General features: G+C 44.9%; 1 protein-coding gene and 1 pseudogene across 4 annotated transcripts in view; one reads left to right on the forward strand and one right to left on the reverse strand.

The window, feature by feature from the left end:
- camsap2a (calmodulin regulated spectrin-associated protein family, member 2a) overlaps nucleotides 1-26211 on the forward strand; it is a 78513-nt gene that overhangs the window by 16854 nt on the left and 35448 nt on the right. For all 4 annotated transcript variants that reach the window (XM_090235130.1, XM_090235131.1, XM_090235133.1 and 1 more), the window contains one exon: nucleotides 25572-25736. In XM_090235130.1, coding sequence (XP_090091256.1) covers nucleotides 25572-25736 — 165 coding nt within the window. The remainder of the gene's footprint in view (nucleotides 1-25571; nucleotides 25737-26211) is intronic.
- Nucleotides 614-1347, reverse strand: LOC149983505 (uncharacterized; annotated as a pseudogene).

The following is a 26211-nucleotide window of genomic DNA, read 5'->3' on the forward strand; positions in this document are numbered from 1 at the left end:
CTGTGGCTTGGTGGTGACCTAACATAATCGTTTGTGAAGCTTTTGCTGTAAAGCATTTTTGAAATCAGACACTGTGGCTGGATTAACGAGAAAATGGTGCCTAATACTTGTATGTTTGAGACATTTGATTTATGAGATTTCTGTTGATTTGTATTTGGCGCCCTGCAATTTCATTGGCTGTTGGCGAGCGGAACCCCAGTCCTAGACAGGTTAAACAACTTCTTCCGTGGTGCCCCAAATTCCTACATTATTAATTTAATTGGGTAACAATTAGTTGATTTGATAAATAACTGTCATCACATTAATGAAAGTCACGTCACGACATCTCATATGTATATATTGTATTCTATGCTATTCTACTGTATCTTAGTCTATGCCTTTCTGACATTGCTCGTCCATATATTTATATATTCTTAATTCCATTCCTTTACTTAGATTTGTGTGTATTGGGTATATGTTGTGAAATTGTTAGATATTACTTGTTAGATATTGCTGCACTGTTGAAACTAGAAGCACAAGCATTTCACTACACCCGCAATAACATCAGATAAACACGTGTATGTGACCAATAAAATTTTATTTGATAACGAATTGTATAAGCTTGTAATGCGTATTATGTAATATTGACATACCTCAGTTTGTTTGAAGTGGTAATAATATCCGGTTTTCTCTTTATTGTGTCCCCGTCGATGCCAACTGCCGGATCTATGGTGTTCATGACAGAAACACTCTTTCTTGCCTTGCATTGGTGTAGTGTGAGTGTTGTCTTGTTATTCTTCAGCACCGTTGTGGAGTACAACGGCTGTGCAGGTGCCTTATTTTGCGCAGAGGGAGCTCTCATCTGGCTTTGTTCATGGTGTCGAATAGGCTTGTTTTATTTGCAAGCTACTTGTTTGCCAATGACGATGAAGTAAAGAAATTGTCCATGGTGACATTTCTCACCTTTCCAACACAAGCCTCATCACCACATTCTACGACACTCGCTCACCTGCTGCCCGATGTGGATTTTTTTCCCAGATACAGTATGGAATGCCGTTCAGCATGTACTTGGTGTCGACGTCAGCGGCTAACCAAAACTTCATTCCAAGCTTGTCGGGTCTCCAATTATTTCCGCAACAAGCTTATGTTGGGAACAATTGCTCATCAACAGTGATGTTCTCTCCTGGTTTGTAACATGCAATGCTGTTCTGTACAAACGTGTTCCAAATGTCGGATACCATGGCAAGTGTGTCTGTTTCCAGGCGTCGCATTCTCGTTTATTTGTCATCAAAACGGTAACACATGATCTCTCTGAAGTGATCCCGTGACATGGGTTCTCCAAAGAAAGGTATCCCCCGCCTCCTGGTTGGCGCAGTGGTTAAGGGCTGTGCCAGCAGAGACTCTGGGTTCGCACCCAGGCTCTGTCGCAACCGGCCGCGACCGGGAGGTCCATGGGGTGACGCACAATTGGCCTAGCATCGTCCGGGTTAGGGAGGGTTTGGCCGGTAGGGATATCCTTGTCTCATCGCGCACCAGCGACTCCTGTGGCGGGCCGGGCGCAGTGCACGGTGTTTCCTCCGACACATTGGTGCGGCTGGCTTCCGGGTTGAATGCGTGCTGTGTTAAGAAGCAGTGTGGCTTGGTTGGGTTGTGTTTCGGAGGACACATGACTTTCGACCTTCGTCTCTCTTGAGCCCGTACGGGAGTTGTAGTGATGAGACAAGATAGTAGCTACTAACAATTGGATATCACGAAATTGGGGAGAAAAAAGGAGGTAAAATTCACACAAAAAAAAGAAAAAAAGAAAGGTATCCCTTACATGTCTGACCAGAAGCTCTCCATATACATGCTCTTTCCACCAAATGCTCTACGGACATACAGGATTGACATGAATGCTTCCATCTCATCAACAGGCAGTATCTCCTTGCTCCCTGTGCGACTCATCCACAGTACAGTCCCTGATGTCCATGTCACATAAACAACAAAAGCTGGTGAGTGCGTTGCTGATGATCCTGATGTTGTTTTTTGCTTGAGATGTAGGGCCTGCTCTCTCAGTGATGACATTTTGTAGCATTAGCACCGGTTTGTTCTATCGGATCCATACGGTGCTGTCCCTTCCACTCTCCTGTCACTGTTTCGTTTGGTGGTGGCTCAAGCCCCTGCTCAATGCTTACCGTTCTGGCTTTTTTGCGCTTAGGCCTCAGTTGTAGGTTCAGAATCAGTAGAATAATCCTCATTTTTTATTTCTTCCCCACCATCTGAGTTGTTTTCATTCCTGTTCATCCATTCGTCTTGGTCTTCTTGTCATTGTACATTTTGCACTCTCTCACTGTGTACGCCAAGTAGGCCAGAGCAGACTGATAAGACTGCTTGGATTTGGTGGACTGATACAGGGTACATACCATTTTGAGATTATAATTAGAATACACCAATACAATAAAATGGCCCTGTTCTTCATTCACAATCGGTGATTACATAATGATGAATCATTCGCTTTCCCACTCTCACCACCTCAAACATTCTCCCCCTTTCCCCCCCATCATACTTTACTTTGTTTATTTCATCTGTTGTTATACATGTGAAATTAGTTTCGGTATTGTTTTTTAGGATAAGAATAAATGGAATAGAGCTAATGTCACGTTCTGACCTTTATTTCTGTTTTGTATTTATGTAGTATGGTCAGGGCGTGAGTTGGGTGGGCAGTCTATGTTTGTTTTTCTATGTTTTGGGGCAGTTCTATGTTTTCGGCCTAGTATGGTTCTCAATCAGAGGCAGGTGTCATTAGTTGTCTCTGATTGAGAATCATACTTAGGTAGCCTGGGTTGCACTGTTTGTTTGTGGGTGATTGTCTATGTTAGTGGCTTGTGTCAGCACAGGTCTCATTTTGTAGCTTCACGGTCGTATTTGGTTTATTGTTTTCGTTACTCTTTTGCATAGTGTTCAGTCTTTCTTTATTAAAGATTCACCATGGACACTTACCACGCCGCATATTGGTCCTCTGATCCTTCTCGCCTCTCCTCTTCAGACGAAGAGGAGGACGATCGTGACAGAATCACCCACCAACCAAGGACCAAGCGGCGTGGTAGAAAACAGCGACGACAGCAGCAGCAGCAGCGGCAGCAACAACAACAGCGGCCGGCTTCACAGGACTACACAACTTGGGAGGAGATAGACAGATGGGCCATCGACCCAGGGAGAGTGCCGGAACCCGCCTGGGATTCGATGGAGCAGTGCAAGGAAGGTTACAGGAGAATGAGGTTGGCGAAGGCAGCACGGCAGTGCGACAGGTACGAGAGACAGCCCCAAATTTTTTTTGGGGGGGGGCACACGAGGGGTGGAGCTAAGCCAGGTAGCAGACCTGCGCTCACTCCTCGTGCTTATTATAAGCAGCAAGATACTGGGCAGGCACCGTGTTATGCGGTTAAGCGCACGGTGTCGCCAGTACGTGTCCATAGCCGGTACGCAGTTTTGGCCCAGGGTATCCTGCGCCGGCTCTGCGTGCTGTGTCTCCGGGGCGCTGGGAGGGTGCAGTGCGTCCTCTGCCTGCGCTCCGCTCGTGCCGGGCGAATGTGGGAATGGAGCCGAAGGGAGAGGTGCGTGTAGTAAGCACTAGATCTCCCGTGCTTACCCACAGCCCGGTTCAACCTGTGCCTGCACTCTGGACGGTCCGGGCTAGAGTGGTTATCCAGCCTGGGGAAGTGGTGCCAAGGTTGCGCACCAGAGCTCCAGTGCTCCCCCACAGCCCGGTCTTTCAGGTGCCTCCTCTTAACCCCAAGCCTCCTGAAGGTCTTCCCAGCCTGGTGGTTCCTGTGGCAGCCCCACGCACCAGGCTGTCTCTCTGTCTCCTCCCTGCAGGTGGTCCTGTCTGTCCGGCGCCGCTGCCGGAGTCTCCCGCCTGTCCGGCGACTCTGCCGGAGTCTCCCGCCTGTCCGGCGCCTCTGCCGGAGTCTCCCGCCTGTCCGGCGCCTCTGCCGGAGTCTCCCGCCTGTCCGGCGCCTCTGCCGGAGCCTCCCGCCTGTCCGGCGCCTCTGCCGGAGCCTCCCGCCTGTCCGGCGCCTCTGCCGGAGCCTCCCGCCTGTCCGGCGCCTCTGCCGGAGCCTCCCGCCTGTCCGGCGCCTCTGCCGGAGCCTCCCGCCTGTCCGGCGCCTCTGCCGGAGCCCCCCGCCTGCCCGGCGCCTCTGCCGGAGCCCCCCGCCTGCCCGGCGCCGCTGCCGGAGCCCCCCGCCTGTCCGGCGCCGCTGCCGGAGCCCCTCTGCCCAGAGCCCCTCTGTCCCGAGCAGCTGCCCCTCTGTCCCGAGCAGCTGCCCCTCTGTCCCGAGCAGCTGCCCCTCTGTCCCGAGCAGCTGCCCCTCTGTCCCGAGCAGCTGCCTCTCTGTCCGAGCAGCTGCCTCTCTGTCCCGAGCAGCTGTCCCTCTGTCCCGAGCTGCCCCTCTGTCCAGTGGGGTCATTGAGAGGGGTGGTCATGCTGAGAAAGCCACGGAGGCGGACAATAAGGCGGACTAAGACAATGATGAGGTGGGGTCCGCGTCCCGCGCCAGAGCCGCCACCGCGGACAGACGCCCACCCAGACCCTCCCCTATAGGTCAAGGTTTTGCGGCCGGAGTCCGCACCTTTGGGGGGGGGTACTGTCACGTTCTGACCTTTATTTCTGTTTTGTATTTATGTAGTATGGTCAGGGCGTGAGTTGGGTGGGCAGTCTATGTTTGTTTTTCTATGTTTTGGGGCAGTTCTATGTTTTCGGCCTAGTATGGTTCTCAATCAGAGGCAGGTGTCATTAGTTGTCTCTGATTGAGAATCATACTTAGGTAGCCTGGGTTGCACTGTTTGTTTGTGGGTGATTGTCTATGTTAGTGGCTTGTGTCAGCACAGGTCTCATTTTGTAGCTTCACGGTCGTATTTGGTTTATTGTTTTCGTTACTCTTTTGCATAGTGTTCAGTCTTTCTTTATTAAAGATTCACCATGGACACTTACCACGCCGCATATTGGTCCTCTGATCCTTCTCGCCTCTCCTCTTCAGACGAAGAGGAGGACGATCGTGACAGCTAAGCATAGGAAAACCTGGTTCAGTCTGCTTTCCAACAGACACTGGGAGACAAATTCACCTTTCAGCAGGGCAATAACCTAAAACACAATGCCAAATATACATTGGAGTAGCTTACCAAGATGACATTGAATGTTCCTGAGTGGCCTAGTACAGTTTTGACTTAAATCAGCTTGAAAATCTATGGCAAGACTTGAAAATGGCTGTCTAGCAATGATCAACAACCAACTTGACAGAGCTTGAAGAATTTAAAAAATAATAATTAACAAATATTGTTGTGCAAAGGTGTGCAAAGCTCTTAGACTTACCAGAAGCACTCGTAGCTGTAATCACTGCCAAAGGTGATTCAAACACATGTTTACATATATATTAGTGTTTTATTTTTCTTTCTTTTTACAAATTTTAGAATTTTTCTTCTACTTTGACATTACAGAGTATTATGTGTAGACTGTTGTTAGAAAATGACAATTAAATCCATTTTAATCCCACCTTATAACACAACAACATTTTGAAAAAGTAAAGGGGTGTAAATACTTTATGAAGGTACTGTATAAGGGTTTGGGACACCTGGAACCATCACGTGACAAAAACCTACAGGGGACCATGACACAACGTCCCAAGAATGTCCAGGTGGCCATGACACAGCGTCTCAGGAACGTCCTAAAAACGTCTTCAGGGATGTCCCAGGGGCAAACTGGGAAATAGACAAAAACTTCCAGGGGACCATGACACAACGTCCCAAGAACGTGCTAAAACGTCCTCTGCGACATCCCAGGGAGAAACCGGCAACTAGACAACACCTTCAGGGGACCGTGACACAACGTCCCAAGAAAGTTCAGGGGACCAAGACACAACGCCTCAAGACTGTTCAGAACAAATAAGCAATTCTGAAATGGTAGTCACGCGGAAATCCCCAATCTCTACTGATTGAATAGTGGAACACATCAATCCACAGCAGTCCGAAAGACTGACTGACCTGTATTGTTGTCTACCGGTGCGTACTGTGGAGACATTGTAATGTGTATAGATTGCAAAGGTGTGTGGCTGCAGCATTGAAATGTCAACTCAGGAGATTGAGCAGCATCTGTTATTTAAGTAAGAGTCTATTTAAAGATTGTCTGTGTGGAGAGCTGATGGCAAGGATCTGTCACCACAAGTGTGAAAATATTTTTAAAGGGATAGTTTTCCAATTTTTTTACCCAGGGGACAGTTTTTTTATACAACAGAGGAATAAAGAAAGAGCCAAATATATTTGTAATCCAGTTTACTTGGTTGTGTATTGTGTCAGCTAGTTATTGCATCAAATAGATGTTCTTTGTAGGACTTGTGTTTTGTGTACTATACCCATACATCACAAAGTAGTTAGTGACATTGTGTTGTTTCTGAGAGGTGGTGTTACATTTGTAGATGCAGCTGTTGTCTTTATCTGCTGGGTGATGCTGTGATCTCTTATGTAATGGGATATTGCACGTTAAACAGATTTGACTGTATGTTCTGCTCGTCTGGCAAACAGAAATTCTCTGCAATGCAGCTCTCTCTCTCCCTCCTCTCTCTCGCTCCGTCGCTCCCTCCTTTCTTTGATTCTGTCGCTCACTCCTTTCTTTGATTCCCTGATGGACTCACACATCTGAAGACACTCACTACAAATTGCAGCTGCCTCCCACCCACACACCCACATGCTGTGTTACTCACTTATGGTATACACACACATACAGTTGAAGTCGGAAGTTTCCATACACTTAGGTTCGAGTCATAAAAATTCATTTTTTAACCACTCCACAAATTTCTTGTTAACAAACTATAGTTTTGGCAAGTCAGTTAGGACATCTACTTTGTGCATGACACAAGTAATTTTTCCAACAATTGTTTACAGACAGATTATTTCACTTATAATTCACTGTATCACAATTCCAGTGGGTCAGAAGTTTACATAGATTAAGTTGACTGTGCCTTTAAACAGCTTGAACAATTACAGAAAATTATGTCATGGCTTTAGAATCTTCTGATAGGCTAATTGACATAATTTGAGTCAATTGGAGGTGCAACTGTGGATGTATTTCAAGGCCTACTTTCGAACTCCGTGCCACTTTGCTTGACATCGTGGGAAAATCAAAATAAATCAGCCAAGATCTCAGAAAAAAAGTTGCAGACCTCCACAAGTCTGGTTCATCCTTGGGAGCAATTTCCAAACGCCTGAAAGTACCACGTTCATCTGTACAAACAATAGTATGCAAGTATAAACACCATGGGACCACACAGCCATCATACCGCTCAGGAAGGAGATGCGTTCTGTCTCCTAGAGATGAACGTACTTCGGTGCGTTAAGTGCAAATCAACAATTCCAGAACAACAGCAAAGGATCTTGTGAAGATGCTGGAGGAAACAGGTACAAAAGTATCTATATCCACAGTCAAACAAGTCCTAAACCGTCATCACCTGAAAGGCCGCTCAGCAAGGAAGAAACCACTGCTCCAAAACCGCCATACAAAAGCCAGACTACGGTTTGCAACTGCACATGGGCACAAATAAAGTACTTTTTGGAGAAAAAGTCCTCTGGTCTGATGAAAGAAAATAGAACTGTTTGGCTATAATGACCATCGTTATGTTTGGAGGGAAAAGGGGGAGGCTTGCAAGCCGAAGAACACCATCCCAACCGTGAAGCACGGGGGTGGCAGCATCATGTTGTGGGGGTGCTTTGCTGCAGGAGGGACTGGTGCACTTCACAAAATAGATGGCTTCATGAGGGAGGAAAATTATGTGGATATATTGAAGCAACATCATAAGACATCAGTCAGGAAGTTAAAGCTTGGTCGCAAATGGGTCTTCCAAATGGACAATGAACCCAAGCAAACTTCCAAAGTTGTGGCAAAATGGCTTAAGGACAACAAAGTCAAGGTATTGGAGTGGCCATCACAAAGCCCTGACATCATCCTATAGAAAAAGCGTGTGCGAGCAAGGAGGCCTAGAAACCTGATTCAGTTACACCAGCTCTCAGGTGGAATGGGCCAAAATTCACCCAACTTATTGTGGGAAGCTTGTGGAAGGCTACCTGTAACGTTTGACCGAAGTTAAACAATTTAAAGGCAATGTTACCAAATAATAATTGAGTGTATGTAAACTTCTGACCCACTGGGAATGTAATGAAAGAAATAAAAACTGAAATAAATACTTCTCTCTACTATTATTCTAACATTTCACATTCTTAAAATAAAGTGGTGATCCTGACTGACCTAAATTTTGTCAGGAATTGTGAAAAACTGAGTTTAAATGTATTTGGCTAAGGTGTATGTAAACTTCAACGGTACTCTGATGCTCATACACACTTATGGTACACACATATTGTACATTTCCTGCCACTCACACACTTATGGTACACACACACACACACACACACACACACACATACACAAACACACTCATGTCCGGTCTAAATCTAGCATGTTACTGTAATGACGTGCATTATAGCCTACACGTCATATGATGACCAACAGCTGTAGATCAAGGTCATTGCTACATTTGAGCAACGTGTTCTGCTTTTGGACATACTCTAGTACATTATTTATATTGTCACAATATCTCTTTGTATGATTTCAAAACCATTGGACTCTCCGAAAGGGTTTTTTACTTTGTGCGTTAAACCAGTTCTACGGTGTCCATAGGACAGACTCAAGTCTACAATTAGATACACCAAAGATACAGTAGGCCCGCACTCAGAATATTTTGAAAGAGCTTACTTTATTTGAATTGTAACTCAGCATTCCTCATGCCATGTTGAAGGAGAGTTAGCAGTGGGAAAGACAATGGGGCAGAGCTTGACAATTCTGTCTAGGGATGAAAGGATGGATGCTAAGCTCTACATGGGAGAAGTTGCTGAGGCTGGGTCCAGAAGTTTTTCTGCTCTCTGTCAAGGCTTTTTGGTTTGCTGTGTTTGCAAAGAATAATAATGAATTAGCAGCTCTACTGTAACCATTCCTAACGGTTTTGCTGATATGGGAAGGAAAGTTTTTTTTGGTTTAGTTAGGAAGACCCTTATTTTCCTAGGTGGTCTGTGATTATAGCTGTAGTTTGGTTGTTTGTGAAAGTTTAACTAAGGATATACATTTGTAACAGAGTAGGTTCCGTCCCTCTCCCTCACTTAGCAGGAACCTGGGACCCTCTGCACAACAACACTTCACACTCACAAACCTGCATTACAAATATCGCTCCACAAAAACCATAGCCCTCACAGAGCAAGGGATACAACTACTTCTTGGTCTCAGAGCGGGTGGACACTACCTGCACAATGGACGCTACTAGCACATGTACACAGCGAACTAGCTAGCAATTCCTCTTTTAAACTTTGGTCAGCCAACCCAGACCCCTACACCTTAGTGAAGCTGTATTTACAGAGAGAAGAACTCTCCACTATATCTAGGTGTAAAGTCATTCTGTATTTCTTATGAATAATCAATGCAAGCTATTTGTGTGTATTTGGAAGAATTGAATAACTTAGATATTAAGTAGTAGCATTGTGTAATGAACCGATCGGGTAATTAAGCTGTGTTTGGCATAGTTTTTCACGTATACTCCCGCTCCGGCACTTGAGGTCATCAGACTACTCATTATTGAGGCGCATTAGCGCCTCATCAGACTCGGCCGGCTCATCAGGCTCCCTCAGCCGTCTCGTCAGGCCAATACCTGGTATTGGATATGACAGAATTGTTTTTTGCTAAATAGCGATTTTCGTAAATTGACTTTATGACCAAAAAATATGCACAATCATTTGTCTCTACATTAACTAACATATTCCTCTCAATTGTAAATGTTTTGCTTGACTCGATATGACGTTATAACTACTTACATTTGCTTCCCCGTAATGTTTTGTCAGCCATATTTGCTGTGGAAAGTCACCAAGGAGGTGTGGCTCATGTCAAATTCGTCATTGGAACCACTCAATATGGTTGGTCAACCTTGGGGCCCAAATGCATAATGAGTGCTCTAACTCCCCCTTGTGGTGGTCTGGAGCAATGAAGCTGTGACGCTGGGTACTTCTAAGCGGTGTAAGCTCGCAACTTTTAAAGGGGGAACCACTGTATATGGTTTCTCTGTTGCTCTATCTGTGCTATAAGGGGTGCTGCTAGGATATGTATGACAGGGTATGTACGGTTAGGTATAAGTAGGTCTTCTCTATTAAGACTTGAATGTTGTCTGCTAGCCATACATCATTACAAAGTAGTTAGTGACATTGTGCTGTTTTTGAGATGGTGGTGTTACATTCTTAGATGCAGCTGTTGTCCTTATCTGCGATGTGTATATTGAAACTTCCATTTAAATTCAGGTTTATAAAATATTTGTGCATACTGGAATAAATGGGGAATGCTGTGGGGATATTTGTTCAGTGAGTGTAACGGTTACTAATACACAGCAGTCAGGGTTGGGCAGCTTACTTTCTAAATGTAATCTGTTACAGTTACTAGTTACCTGTCCAAAATTGTAATCAGTAACGTACGTTTGGATTACCCAAACTCAGTAATATAATATCATTACTTTCAGTTACAAAGGATCCATTGAACGCATTGGGTGTGTCATCATAGTGTTTTCTGACTTGTGGTCAGACTCTTTCAGGTAGGACTAGAACAAACTTAAACTAGCGCCTTTTTTCAATGCTGGATTGAATGTCATTGAGAAAACAGCAACCAATTGTGGTTATTTACCACACATATGTGGAACCATTTACAGGAGCGTGGTTAGTGAATAAATGTAGTGAAACTAAAGAAGAGGGGTTAGAGGAAATAGAACTGTGTTGGGTATATCATCCTATGTTACGTTCTACTACCTGTATACGGGGATAGAACTGGGTTTTTATACAGTACCATACAGATAAGTCACTCAGTCCACATTACATAGAACCTGATTAAAACAAAATCACAGGACACCATGACAGATTCAACCAAAGACAGTGCAGAGACAGTGGATCCCACACCAATGAAGGCTGGGCCTGACCTCTCTGACACTGGCCTGACTGATGCTGACTTGGAGCTTTTTGTTGACGTTTCTGCATATATAGATCAAAATACAGGGAAGAAACTTGCAGGGTTTGGTATTGTGACAGTTGATAGAACCACTCACATACAACAACCATTACCAGATACTTTCTCAGCTCAACAGGCTGAACTTTTGCCACAAAAACTGCCTGTAAAATGGGAGAAGGGAAAAGGGGTACAATTTTTTCTGATTCTGCTTATGCGATAGGGATTTGTCTCTCCTTTGTCTGGAGGAGTAGGGGTTTTCACAATGCTTGTGTAATTCCTATTCATAATAGAACTATGGTTTTAGATCATTTGGAGGCTATGGTGCTGCCCTCTGCTTTAGCTATTGTGAAGGTTGCTGCTCACACTGGGGGGAAAGATTTTGTGAGTATGGGTAACGCCATGGCAGATGAGGCTGCTAAATTGGCTGCCTCCAAATCTCATAGCCACTCCATGTTCTTCTCTGCTACTGTTGGGAAAGACACTGATGATTTGGCGTCTAAACAGGCTTTGGATGTTGGTTTTCATTTGGTATGGCAACAGCTTGACCCTGTTTCAAAAATTTGGAGACACACTTGTCTTATCGCCTCTGTTTACCAAGTGGCCCATGGTATGGCCCATTTGTGAAGGGGGGATATGATAGAGGCAATTTCTTAGGATTGGTTTTGTCCAAATTTGACTCAGCATGTGAAACAGTTTCTGTTTCGATGTGCTACGTGCATACAATTTAACATTGCCAAAGGAGCACCTCTGAAACTAGGTAATTTCCCTACGCCAAGAGAACCATTTGTCCATCTTGCCATGGATTTTATAGATCTTGCAGAAAGAAAAGAAAGGACAAGGTACTGTTTAGTCCTTATTGACAGGTTCACCAGGTGAGTGGAGGCATTTCCCACCACATACTGTGATGCTAAGACAGTAGCAAAGCCACTAGTGTGGGAGATAATACCTAGATTTGGTGTTCCAGAGGTTTTATCTGCAGACAATGGTACCCACTTCACTGGTGATGTAGTGAAGCAGGTAGCCATAATGATGGGAGTGGACCAGATGTTTTTGTCCATCTACCACCCCCAGAGTAATGGGGTTACCGAGAGAGCTAACCAATCCATTAAACAAGGGTTAGCTAAGGCATGCCACTCCACCAAGAAATCTTGGTTGGATTGTTTACCGCTGGTGTTAATGAAAATGTGCAGTAGTGTTAATAAAGGCCTGGGGTGTTACACCACATGAAATGTTGAAAAGAAGACCCATGAATGTTCCCGCACACAGACCCATGACTGACACACAAATAGACCTCACTCTAGCTGAAGTAGAACACTTGGAGTACATGAAAGAGCTAACTACTATTGTCAGATCTCTCCACTCTCACACTAGGAAAGCTCAGGAGGAGGTACCAGTTGAGGACCCCAACTGCCTGCCTGTGGAGGTTGGAGACTGGGTCAAAATCCGGGTGCACAAGAGAAAATGGAACCAGCCAAGATGGAGGGGGCCATTCAAGGTAACCATGGCAACATCAACGGCAGTTCAGGAAAGGTCCGGCTGGCACCACCTGTCCCATTGCCAGAAGGTGTTCAGCCCACAGGAGAGGATGAAGCCAGACGCAGCCTGAAGCTAAATGCAGAAGCAGATGTAAGTCGAGACCAAAGACTTGAAAAAGATGAAGGGCAATAACAAATCCCTGAAGAACCAACTATTTTACATGATCAGCAAGGTTATGTTGTAAATAAACAAACCCTTAGGGGGTATAAGAGAGGGAAGACGACAGCAAGTGGTCATTGGTGGTTGACTATGTTGGCTCTATCCACACTACTTGTTTGTGTGGGTGAAGCCTGCCCTGTCAACACATGGGTAAAGTTTGTTCGAGACTTAGGTTGAAAAGTGGCTCCAAACGGGACTGCAGTGTTAATATTTTGTTGTTGTTTTGTCTAAACCCAAATCCATGAGAGAGTTGTTTGGTTCAATGAGTAGACCAATGGCAGAGACAGACCATGCCTGGTTTAAAGGTATTGGCTTTACCTGCCTCCTATGATGAATACTATGATGCCACTGACCCAGAGGATGATTACTATATTACCTATATGCGAATGGTTAAAATTTCCAGATGTCTAACGTCGATTTCTGTACATGGTTATATGAGACTAGGTAGTCTCAAAGGGGGGGGGGGGGGGTGTTGGGGGTTACCCTGGGGGTCAGGTGTAGTCACGCAGCCTCAAGGCCAAGATAGTAAAGTGAGAAACCACAGTCTAGACATGTTTTTCTCATTTTAGATACTTTGTATCTAATCCAATGCAAGAATATTAGGGTATGATTGATGGTAGATTGTCTACACCAACTAGTATAAAGAGTGTTGTCTCCTGTTTTGCCACACATATCTTTACTATAGACTACTGAGGTATTGTCACACCCTGACCATAGTTTGCTTTGTATGTTTCTATGTTTTGGTTGGTCAGGGTGTGATCTGAGTGGGCATTCTATGTTACATGTCTAGTTTGTCCAGTTCTATGTTCGGCCTGATATGGTTCTCAATCAGAGGCAGGTGTTCGTCATTGTCTCTGATTGGGAACCATATTTAGGTAGCCTGGGTTTCACTGTGTGTTTGTGGGTGATTGTTCCTGTCTATGTGTTTTCACCAGATAGGGCTGTTTAGGTTTTCGTTACGTTCATTACGGTCTTTATTTTGTAGTGTTTGTATTGATTCGTGTTTTACGTTTGGTTATTAAAACATGGATCGCAATCTACACGCTGCATTTTGGTCCGACTCTCCTTCTCACACAGAAAACCGTTACAGAATCACCCACCACAACTGGACCAAGTGGCGTGTCAACAGGCAGCAGCAGCAGGAGAAGGAACAGAGGCAGGTACAGCAGTGGGAGAGGCTGCATTACTTAGAAAAATGGATTTGGACGGTAAAGGACCCTGGGCACAGCCTGGAGAATATCGCCGCCCCAAAGAGGAACTGGACGCGGCGAAAGCAGAGAGGCGCTGGTATGAGGAGGCAGCACGGCGACGCGGATGGAAGCCTGAGAGGCAGCCCCAAACATTTCTTGGGGGGGGGGGGCTAACAGGGAGTATGGCTACGCCAGGTAGGAGACCTGCGCAAACTCCCTGTGCTTTACCGGGGGGCTAGAGAGACCGGACAGGCACCGTGTTATGCAGTGGTGCGCACGGTGTCTCCAGTGCCGGTGCATAGCCCGGTGCGGTATATTCCAGCTCCGTGTGTCGGCCGGGCTAGATTGAGCGTCGAGCCTAATGCCATGAAGCTGGCTCTGCGCATCTGGTCTCCAGTGCGTCTCCTTGGGCCGGCTTACATGGCACCAGCCTTGCGCTCGGTGTCTCCGGTTCGCCTGCATAGCCCAGTGCGGGCTATTCCACCTCGCCGCACTGGCAGGGCGACCGTGAGCATTCAACCAGGTAAGGTTGGGCAGGCTCGGTGCTCAAGAGCTCCAGTGCGCCTGCACGGTCCGGTCTTTCCAGTACCACCTCCACACCCCAGCCCTCCGGTAGCAGCTCCCCGCACCAGGCTTCCTGTGCGTGTCCTCGGCCCAGTACCACCAGTGCCAGCACCACGCATCAGGCCTACAGTGCGCCTCGCCTGTCCAGCGCTGCCGGAGCCTTCCTCCTCTCCAGCGCTGCCGGAGTCTCCCGCCTGTCTAGCGCTGTTAGAGCCTTCCTCCTCTACAGCGCTGCCGGAGTTTCCCGCCTGTTCAGAGCTGCCAGTCTGCAAGGAGCTGCCAGTCTGCAAGGAGCTGCCAGTCTGCATAGAGCTGCCAGTCTGCAAGGAGCCGCCAGAGCTGCCAGTCTGCAAGGAGCAGCCAGAGCCGCCAGTTAGCATGGAGCAGCCAGAGCCGCCAGTTAGCATGGAGCAGCCAGAGCCGCCAGTTAGCATGGAGCAGCCAGAGCCGCCAGTCAGCATGGAGCAGCCAGAGCCGCCAGTCAGCATGGAGCAGCCAGGGCCGCCAGTCAGCATGGAGCAGCCAGTCAGCATGGAGCAGCCAGTCAGCATGGAGCAGCCAGTCAGCATGGAGCAGCCAGTCAGCATGGAGCAGCCAGATCTGCCAGTCAACCAGACTCTTCCAGATCTGCCAGTCAACCAGACTCTTCCAGATCTGCCAGTCAACCAGACTCTTCCAGATCTGCCAGTCAACCAGACTCTTCCAGATCTGCCAGTCAACCAGACTCTTCCAGATCTGCCAGTCAGCCAGACTCTTCCAGATCTGCCAGTCAGCCAGACTCTTCCAGATCTGCCAGTCAACCAGACTCTTCCAGATCCGCCAGTCAGCCGGGATCTGCCAGAACTGCCAGTCGGCCAGGATCCGCCAGTCGGCCAGGATCTGCCAGTCAGCCAGGATCTGCTAGATCCAACTACCTGCCCGGGCTTCCTCTCAGTGCTGAGCTTCCTCTCAGTGCTGAGCTGCCCCTCTGTCCCGAGCTGCCCCTCTGTCCCGAGCTGCCCCTCTGTCCCGAGCTGCCCCTCTGTCCCGAGCTGTCATTAAGGAGGGTAACCTATCTAGGGACGCTAAGGAGGTGGACTAAGACTATTATGGAGTGGGGTCCACGTCCAGCGCCAGAGCCGCCACTGCGGACAGATGCCCACCCAGACCCTCCGCTATAGGTTCAGGTTTTGCGGCCGGAGTCCGCACCTTGGGGGGGGGGGGGGGTACTGTCACACCCTGACCATAGTTTGCTTTGTATGTTTCTATGTTTTGGTTGGTCAGGGTGTGATCTGAGTGGGCATTCTGTTACATGTCTAGTTTGTCCAGTTCTATGTTCGGCCTGATATGGTTCTCAATCAGAGGCAGGTGTTCGTCATTGTCTCTGATTGGGAACCATATTTAGGTAGCCTGGGTTTCACTGTGTGTTTGTGGGTGATTGTTCCTGTCTATGTGTTTTCACCAGATAGGGCTGTTTAGGTTTTCATTACGTTCTTTATTTTGTAGTGTTTGTGTTGATTCGTGTTTTATGTTTGGTTATTAAAACATGGATCGCAATCTACACGCTGCATTTTGGTCCGACTCTCCTTCTCACACAGAAAACCGTTACAGGTATTATGTATGTGAATCTCTGTCTGCAATTGCATTTTATTACTAAAGAGTTTTATACCAAGGTTCTTGTGTCTGTGTCATTTATCTGGAAGACTGATTGTTGAAGGAAACTTACATCACCCCAAGCAAAGGACCACCCAACACTCACCCTAATTATTTGATAACTTTCCCCTTCATAACTTAGCGTCCTGTTCCGACTTGGTGGCGCACATGTAGCCTATAGCCTGTTTTAGAGAATAGTAATCATTGAATATTGTAAGAGCTTTCATTGTCTGCTTATATGTCCCTTTTATTTATCCTACAGTTCTGATTTGGTGTACATGGAGAATACTGTAAGAACGCCTATGTTCAGAATTCTGTTGCTGTACATTTCAAAAGTGCTGAACAAATAGGTATGTTGACTACGACCGTCCTAGCTCGGTCAGGAATGTCTATCGAAATTACGGATTGACTCTTATCCGCTTGTCGTAATCCGTTTGTCGTTATGCCATAGTCTGTACATCTCAATTGTCAGTAGAAACCACATCTGTTTGAGCAATTCAGCCATATGGTTTAAAGGCAGTAAATTAACTGAATGAATTGTTTCACTGACAGACAGCGGTGGTGCAGGATTCAGGTGCAGCGGTGGTAAGGATTCACTCCATGGTGCTGGAAATAAAGCTCTGCTGTTGTGACAACATTATGTAGGGCACCGTTTGTCACCGTTATAGTGCAATCAATGTATTCTGTTGTGTAGTGGCGTTGCAGGCATGCATCTCATTTTTATAAATGTTTTACCCCACCAAGATTTACATGCTAAAATCGCCACTGAACAAGTCACATAAGAAGTTGCATGGACTTTTTAATGGCTACTCTCTAGGCATGGTTTTGAAATCTTACCATTTCAAAACCATGATACTGTCTACAGACAGTATCAACTTTGCTGTAGGCTTGTGGAAGCTGCTTTAGACACGGTGATCTAGCTATCATATTGACCAGTGGTATGCCTACAAGTGCACCTGATTTAGCGCTCTGGGCCCGCCGAGTAGGCCGAGTAGGCATAGTTTGTATCTTCAGACAAATAAAATGGTTCAAAATGGGAACACTTCGCCTACATGGCAGAGAAACCAAGTGCACCTGTCGCTTCTATAGCTGATTGGCTGGGCCTGGATTAAAACTGTCAGGGCCAATGTCCTGCCAGGCCCTGCCGTGGCGTCGCCCCTGAGTGAAAGGAGTCTTTTTTTGTCACAATAAACACCAAATGGAAGGAAACGTTTTCAAGTGGGAAGCATGGATACCTGAACTTGTTCAATAGAACCTGTCTTTTTCAAGATTTTCATTTATGGCTAACGAACGATGCCCAGGTTTCAGAGCCAGATAACATAAAGAGTATGGCACCGGAGATGAAGGTTTGGTTGTAGTGTGGCACCAAGACCGGAATGGAACTTGACTTGTGCTGTCATAATGGAAAATCCTGATAGTAGCTGTTTGATATACCTAACTGTCTCTCTCTAAAAATCCTCATGCTGAAGAAGGAAGTGGTAAAATGCATAATTACCTGGAATTTCAAAGACAGAATTCCAGTAGCTAACATCATGTTACTGTAATGTAGTATCTGACAATTTCTTCCTTCATGATCTGTTGGTACCTAGAGAGAACTATAGTCTTTCATTGTTAAAGCTTTTGTTTGATTCATAGTAATACCGCAGTAGGCTAAGCTGGTTGTAGTACCTAATGAGGAGATTATGGAAAAATCTAATTTTCACGTCACTCTATTGAAATCAGAGTAGAGGATTTTTGCTAGATCAGGGAAGATTTCCTCAAATGTATCTTATTACAAAGGATGGACATGAAAAGGTTGGGACTCGTTGAACAGCATGCTTTTAGATAACACACACTGTTCTCCTTTCGGTTCACTTTGGCACTGTGGACCTTCCAACTGTAATTTAGGATGTTTGGTCAACTATTCTTGTGTGATGTTGGTTCCCAAAGCTGAAAGGCTTTAGCTCAGTAGCCAAATGTGTTCTTGAGATGCACAGATGAACCATGTTACCCAAATGGTTATAAAACCCTCACTGAAGACCTTGTCTTCTCGTATACACTAGAAAGGAACAATCCTGCCCGCTGGTCTTCTCCTGTCTCTCACAGTGGGCCTATTTCCTGCAGAGTGTGCGTGTGTGCGTGTGTGTGTGTGTGTGTGTGTGTGTGTGTGTGTGTGTGTGTGTGTGTGTGTGTGTGTGTGTGTGTGTGTGTGTGTGTGTGTGTGTGTGTGTGTGTGTGTGTGTGTGTGTGTGTGTGTGTGTGTACACGAGCATGTGTGTCTGCCTGCATCTGGGCACTCTCTCAAAGGATCCATTCCATCTATTTCAAAGGGAAAAAGAGAGCGAAAGAGATCTATATACTACAAGGAGTTTGTAATTTGGAATTCTTCCAAAATTAAATTGATGTTCAGTGCTCTTTATAATATTTTCTATGGGAAGTGTATTGCCACTCGTGAGACTCTTGATTCTCACAGTTAATTATTGGGATGCTGTATTGAATAATATTGTTTTCCTCTATATATTTATAAATAAAATTGTATTGAGCAGTTCGAACCTCTTCCACTCTCAAACTAGCAGTTTCAATCCTTCCAATAGACGGGTTAGTTGACAACATCATGCGCGCTTCAATGGGGCAGAAGGCTGACTGTTGTTGTGATTCTGGATGTCCAGATATCTAGATACGATGACAAGAAGCTGACGTGGGGAATCATATGTGGCTTGTTTTATCTTGTTCTTCATACCATGTCTCATTTTGAGGTGCTTTTACTGATGTCACGTCTATGATAATATGGCTCAAATATACTAGCTGTAGCTAACCAACAACTGTAGCAATGTATTTGAGACAACAAGTGCTCATTGTGCAAATCAATTTGTATGTTTTCAATAAACATTAGAGATAGTTCACGATGTCAGCAGTCTAAGCCAACCCTGTCTGTTTTGCCCCATAATTGCACACTCATCGGTTAAGTTGCTAAACAAACAACCCCTTCTATAGCACAGCTTTTTCCTACCATACTGATGTCCTGCAGACATCCAACGTTGAGTGCTATTCTGTGTCGAGTCGAGATGGCGTGAGGCTATTGCCACGGTTACCTGGAATGGGACGGATTCCATTTTTAGGAACCCGTCAGGCAGAGAGAGAGCCTTTGGACATGGACAAGTAATTTTTTGACTGCTCTAAAACCAGTCCTTATTTCAATATTATATCAGTTTTGGTTGTTAATATTGAATCCCCACACTGCATTATAGATCTGTTTTAGTGTCAGTGCCAGCTTTCTGCACGCATTGCATAGGATGCCCAAACTTTTTTGCCTCGTGAATCACCTAAACTTTAACATTTCCTGGTGAGTCCCCAAATAGACTGAACCATGTTTCTAGTAAGTAACCACTCAGTGTTTAGGAGCAGCTCAAGGGGGACAGGCTGCTACCCGCTGTTTGGAAAGCACTGGCACAATGTGGGTTCCAATGGCTCAATTGGTTGAAGCCAATATATAAATATATATTTGGCTCTGGTTGGAGCATGGTGCTTGCAACACCGCAAGCACCATAGATAAAGCGTTTGCTAAATGACAATATTATGTACAGTACATACTGTGATACTGTTTCCTCATCCTGGTACAGTGTGCTTTGAGAGCCAGTCAGTGCTTGATGTGTAAGGCCCTAGCTTAATGTTCCACAAGCAGGTTACAGCTCTCCCAATGGAGGTTACAATCAGGTCAAGCCTCTTACGCAACAAATGTTTGATCAAACAATTAAACATTGTTGTGTATCACCCAGATTACATAAGAGACTGAGACTGTACATATTTGTCCCTCATTTGTGCTCAGTTTAAGCTGATTTCAATAGAGGGTTGTCTCTGCAGAAAAGTACACATCTGGGTCATGTTCAGTAGACACCAAACAATAGAAAAATGGACTGAAACTTGGATGTAAAATCTAGACTTGGTCAAATAAGAAACATTCATTTTCCACTGCAATTTTAGTTTGTTGCGGGCCTTAATACCTCCAAAATTGGGATAGTGCTAAGTTAACATCTGGAATTGTTTTAAGATAGTCATACGATCATTTAGCTATTTTATTTAGAATTTTAGGACCCCTTTGGGTATCAAAAAAAATTATATTGATAAAATATTGAATTTGGCCTTTACTACTATAGCTCAGAAAAACTAATTGAATAACACATTCATAAATAAAATTAAAAAATAATAAGGTTGTAAAGTGTCTGTCCAATGTTTAGGAGATATAAGACAGCTCAGGAAATATTGTAGTTTTTTGGACACATATTTAACCCCTTATTTTTGTTGGCACAAAACTAACTCCATACTTCCATTAGTTTGTATGGGCTACTTTCAGATGAGTCCCGTGTGTCAGATGAGTCCCGTGTGTAGAGCAAAACTGCGATTATGAAGCTATAGACAGAAGTTGGCACATCAGCATACCCGACTTCAGATCAATCCTGTATTACTTGTGAGGGTCGTAGAGTAAAACAGAGAGTCTCCCCTTCCCATGGAGTGTAAAAGTTTGTAGGCCAAACCATTCGGACGCTACAAACATTTTGTAGCTCGGCCACCGACACAAGCGGATGCGGTGGATTGAGACACAAAATAGTTTGACAACCCTGTTTGTAAGCTTTTAAATTATATTAAAATCAACTAGTGATCAACTATTTTCTAGTGATGAAGACATGGATGTCTCATGGTATGGTGGGGTATGCGAAACGGGTCAACTTTGAGCACTTCTATCTCCCTAAATGTTATAGCACTCAGGTCAAAAAAGTCACTTTCTGACCACATCTACCATTGGCAAATATGTATTGAAAGTTTTGTTTAAATCAAAAGGGGTGCGGTCAAAAAGTGATTGAAATCAAATGGAACGACCCAATATGCTTTCCATTACAGTGCCTTGCGAAAGTATTCGGCCCCCTTGAACTTTGCGACCTTTTGCCACATTTCAGGCTTCAAACATAAAGATATAAAACTGTATTTTTTTGTGAAGAATCAACAACAAGTGGGACACAATCATGAAGTGGAACGACATTTATTGGATATTTCAAACTTTTCTAACAAATAAAAAACTGAAACATTGGGCGTGCAAAATTATTCAGCCCCCTTAAGTTAATACTTTGTAGCGCCACCTTTTGCTGCGATTACAGCTGTAAGTCGCTTGGGGTATGTCTCTATCAGTTTTGCACATCGAGAGACTGAAATTCTTTCCCATTCCTCCTTGCAAAACAGCTCGAGCTCAGTGAGGTTGGATGGAGAGCATTTGTGAACAGCAGTTTTCAGTTCTTTCCACAGATTCTCGATTGGATTCAGGTCTGGACTTTGACTTGGCCATTCTAACACCTGGATATGTTTATTTTTGAACCATTCCATTGTAGATTTTGCTTTATGTTTTGGATCATTGTCTTGTTGGAAGACAAATCTCCGTCCCAGTCTCAGGTCTTTTGCAGACTCCATCAGGTTTTCTTCCAGAATGGTCCTGTATTTGGCTCCATTCATCTTCCCATCAATTTTAACCATCTTCCCTGTCCCCGCTGAAGAAAAGCAGGCCCAAACCATGATGCTGCCACCACCATGTTTGACAGTGGGGATGGTGTGTTCAGCTGTGTTGCTTTTACGCCAAACATAACATTTTGCATTGTTGCCAAAAAGTTCAATTTTGGTTTCATCTGACCAGAGCACCTTCTTCCACATGTTTGGTGTGTCTCCCAGGTGGCTTGTGGCAAACTTTAAACGACACTTTTTATGGATATCTTTAAGAAATGGCTTTCTTCTTGCCACTCTTCCATAAAGGCCAGATTTGTGCAATATACGACTGATTGTTGTCCTATGGACAGAGTCTCCCACCTCAGCTGTAGATCTCTGCAGTTCATCCACAGTGATCATGGGCCTCTTGGCTGCATCTCTGATCAGTCTTCTCCTTGTATGAGCTGAAAGTTTAGAGGGACGGCCAGGTCTTGGTAGATTTGCAGTGGTCTGATACTCCTTCCATTTCAATATTATCGCTTGCACAGTGCTCCTTGGGATGTTTAAAGCTTGGGAAATCTTTTTGTATCCAAATCCGGCTTTAAACTTCTTCACAACAGTATCTCGGACCTGCCTGGTGTGTTCCTTGTTCTTCATGATGCTCTCTGCGCTTTTAACGGACCTCTGAGACTATCACAGTGCAGGTGCATTTATACGGAGACTTGATTACACACAGGTGGATTGTATTTATCATCATTAGTCATTTAGGTCAACATTGGATCATTCAGAGATCCTCACTGAACTTCTGGAGAGAGTTTGCTGCACTGAAAGTAAAGGGGCTGAATAATTTTGCACGCCCAATTTTTCAGTTTTTGATTTGTTAAAAAAGTTTGAAATATCCAATAAATGTCGTTCCAATTCATGATTGTGTCCCACTTGTTGTTGATTCTTCACAAAAATATAGTTTTATATCTTTATGTTTGAAGCCTGAAATGTGGCAAAAGGTCGCAAAGTTCAAGGGGGCCGAATACTTTCGCAAGGCACTGTATGTTTGTTTAATACGATAGATAGGTTTATGTAGCCTACTATGAGATCACTACCGGATATACTGTATATCAGTTTTCATAGCAGCTGTGATCAAGGAGACTTGTGGGTCACGGGTCCACATAACAGTAACGCTCGTAGTGACGTGTCAGTATTACCAAGTAAACACTTAAAAGCATAGGTAAACAGCTCGGCTGTCACTCAAACAATCTTGCCCTTGATCTCAATGGGCAAGAGTCATAGACTCTGTCTGAAATAGCACCTTACCCCCCTACATATTGCACTACTTTTAAGTGGAAAGGAGTGCACTATAGGGAATAGGGTCCCATTTTGGATGCACACATAGTAATACCACCCTTGGTAGTACCGCAGGTGTTTTTATGATCCCATTCATACCGGATAGCAACATTCCCCCAAGCAATCCCAGACACTCTCTACAACATAATAAGATCTTTATTGTTGTCATTTTGTCTCAGCAGCAGGGGACAAAGCAGATCAAAATCAATATCCTTCCACTGGATGCACCAAAGGGAAAAAGCCCTTTGAAAAATGACATTGCTCCTTTGGCCTTTCCAGATGAGGCCGGTCTGGGATGTTAATTTGTTTTGACATGCCAGATTCATTTCTCACTGCGCTGTGCTCTCTTAGGTAATGAGGGGTGTGTGTGAAGAGTAGTGTGTTGTTGCCCTTCTGTTTAGATGGCTAAATTGAGGGCGTTGCAAAGTGTCTTCACTGTATGTTATTAAATGCTGTTGGGGTTAAAGTCCTCCAATGGTGTTTGGTTTGCTAGGTTGGAGTGGTGTGTAATTATATAGCTAGCCAGTACACTCACTGGGTGTCAGAGTCAGTAACAAACTGCTACAGATGCGAGCGCAGGCTACCGCAAGGCTACTAGCGTTAGCATGTGCTGATTGCGTATAGAAATGCTTGCAGGTTAGTATATAGAAATGCTAGCGTTAGCAGGAATTGCCCTTAATCATAGATATGGGATAAGGTAACCCTACCCCCAAAACTCACCTTAAACATTAGGGGGATGTGTTTCATATGGCCGCTGAGAAATGGGATTACATAGCCAACAGTTTAGATTCAATCGTAATCTATATGGCTCAGACTAATCCTACCCCACTATCCCAAACCCTATTTAGGCCTTATATGGAAATTCACTGGTATACATTATACAGAAACTTTTCCAACATGAAATGAAGCCGAATTGAGTATGCCACATCTCCATTAGGGCACACAACGGAAAATGTTTTGCAATGGGAAACAAAAATGAGTGTTTCTTATTGGACAAATTCAAGTAGCCCCTCCCTATTTCAGTCTATTTTCTTCTGTTTGGTGCCTAATGAACACAATCCTAACCCATGACTCAAGTCTCTTTGCCGCTGAGTGGTTTCATTTGGCTTCCACATGGTGTAATGCATCATCCCAGATAGTATACAGAGGGGTTTGAAAATATTGACACTTGATAAAGATGAGAAATAATGACTGTGTACTGAGCTATATTTTGTGCAAAAAAAAGAGGAAAATTTGCTCTGAGAAAGAGATTTTTTTAAAACAAGTAATACAAAATATTCTCAAAAAGGTAGGGGTCAAAATTATTGACATGTCTCACCCCTAAAGATTCTGAAAATACATTTGTCAAAAGTGTTGTATTTGGTCCCATATCCCTAGCACGCTACCATGACCTGGCTACAGTGCAGAGGGACTTAAAATAACATAATTGCAGGGTAGCCAGTGTCTTTGTCATTATAGGGCTTTCAGGATACTGCTCTTGTATGACAGAGTCCGAACGTACACTACTTTTAGCCAGAGCTGTACACATGGACACCAGTATGACGGGGAGGAGGAGGGGGGTGAGTCACTTTTCATATTGCCTCTGTGTATTCATTGGGGAATCCATTGTTGGCTTGGCGTGGGCGGCTTCTGCTTTTAGCGTGTGTGTTTCTGACGGGTTTGTACTCCACTGAAGGCCTCTGCACATGGCTATAATCAGAGCCAGTCAAGCCCTTGAGCTGAACGGACATTTGGAGTGCCTGTAGGGACGGGGTACTATACGCCACATTCTCCTGCTGTAGCCATTGCCCTAAAACATGGCAGCATATGGCTTCTAATGAGTCTACACAGCCATGTCTCAGGGCAAGTAGTGCCTCTTAATTTGTGTTTATTATAGTAGTTCATCTTTCTTTAAGTCTTCAACAGCTTTATTATGTACTCTAAACGTGTCACCAGCATCCTATATTTCCTAGAACCAATATGAATAGGAATGATGATATTAATATTATATAGTGGGATGTTGAGACCTTAGAGGTACATTATATTACTGTTCTATTTCAGTCTGTGGTTGAGACAGAGACACACTCTAAACTCCTGACTCAGGCTGTAGGCTTGGTGTAGGCCCCTCTCTCTCTCCCTGTCAGTGTGCGTGAACACAAATTTAATTGGGTCGCACAACAAGGGACGGACCCAACTGTTTCCAGGGCAGCAGCCACTGGGGAGCGGCCAACTGGAGACAGATATGCCAGGCAATATGTGGAGGAGGAATAGCACTCCATGGTTCAATTCCATTCGCATAACCTACTCCCTTCCCTCTATCCTTGTTGTGCCCCCTCGTAGATTGGATAGATCTGGATAGGTCTTATCAAGATGGCAATAGATGGCCACACCCTTCTGATAGGCCTGGTCTTCTATAGATTCCACCATATTCCAAACTCTTATAGGGTTTTTCTAATATGGGGTTTCACACTGGTAGTTGGGGTTTTACACTGATGCTTTGTGTAGGTTTTACCTTGCTGCTTTGTGTTTCTGTGCCTGGCCCCCCCAAAAAAGTCTAGGGCCATGGTAACAGTTAGCCAATTTGACAAGTGCAGAGGGAATAAGGAAGCTACATGAGTAACCAGATTAGAAGGAGGTCCATGACTCCACGGTACATAATGAGCTCAATTTCTGTTTATTGTGTCCCCTTTCAGAGCGCCCACCTGGCGGTGATCGACACACTAATGACGGCGTACACGGTGGAGACTGTGAGCTTGGAGAAGTTGGTGGCGTGCGTCCTCCAGTACTCTTCCCACAACGACGAAGGCACCGACACCCCATACGACACAGAGGACGCCATGACCAGCTGGATCAACAAGGTAGATATCTGCATGGCATTTAATGCACACACACACACACACACACACAGTAGGACCATTTACAGTCTAGACCAGCTGGACACCATACATTTGCTCCCTTTTCCCACTACGGAGCCGAACTGAGCTTAGCTAAGCCAATCTGTGCTGCACTGGTTCTTATTACTCTGCTCTCTCTTTCCCCTATGTAGGACAGGAAATCCACTGAAAATCAGTAGGTCTACTGAGAAGGGTTCAAGTTTTTGAAAATTCCAAAATATTATTAGTAACTGTATACTTGGCATAATTTTTTCCTGTATAAACAAATACAATGAATCAACAGAGAAGAGCTAGGGAGTGAATCGGGACCGCCTGCGCATGTTGTCCTGTGAGGAGGCGGTCTTGCCCTGGGCCCGTCCCTATGCAGCTGGCTCTGCAGTGTGACAATAGTAGGGGGGGTGTTAGTCTGTGTCCCAAATGGAACGTATAGTGCATTATT

Source organism: Oncorhynchus mykiss, chromosome 5 (genome assembly GCF_057628025.1).
Source record: "Oncorhynchus mykiss isolate SJ-2025 chromosome 5, ASM5762802v1, whole genome shotgun sequence".
Lineage (NCBI taxonomy): Eukaryota > Metazoa > Chordata > Actinopteri > Salmoniformes > Salmonidae > Oncorhynchus > Oncorhynchus mykiss.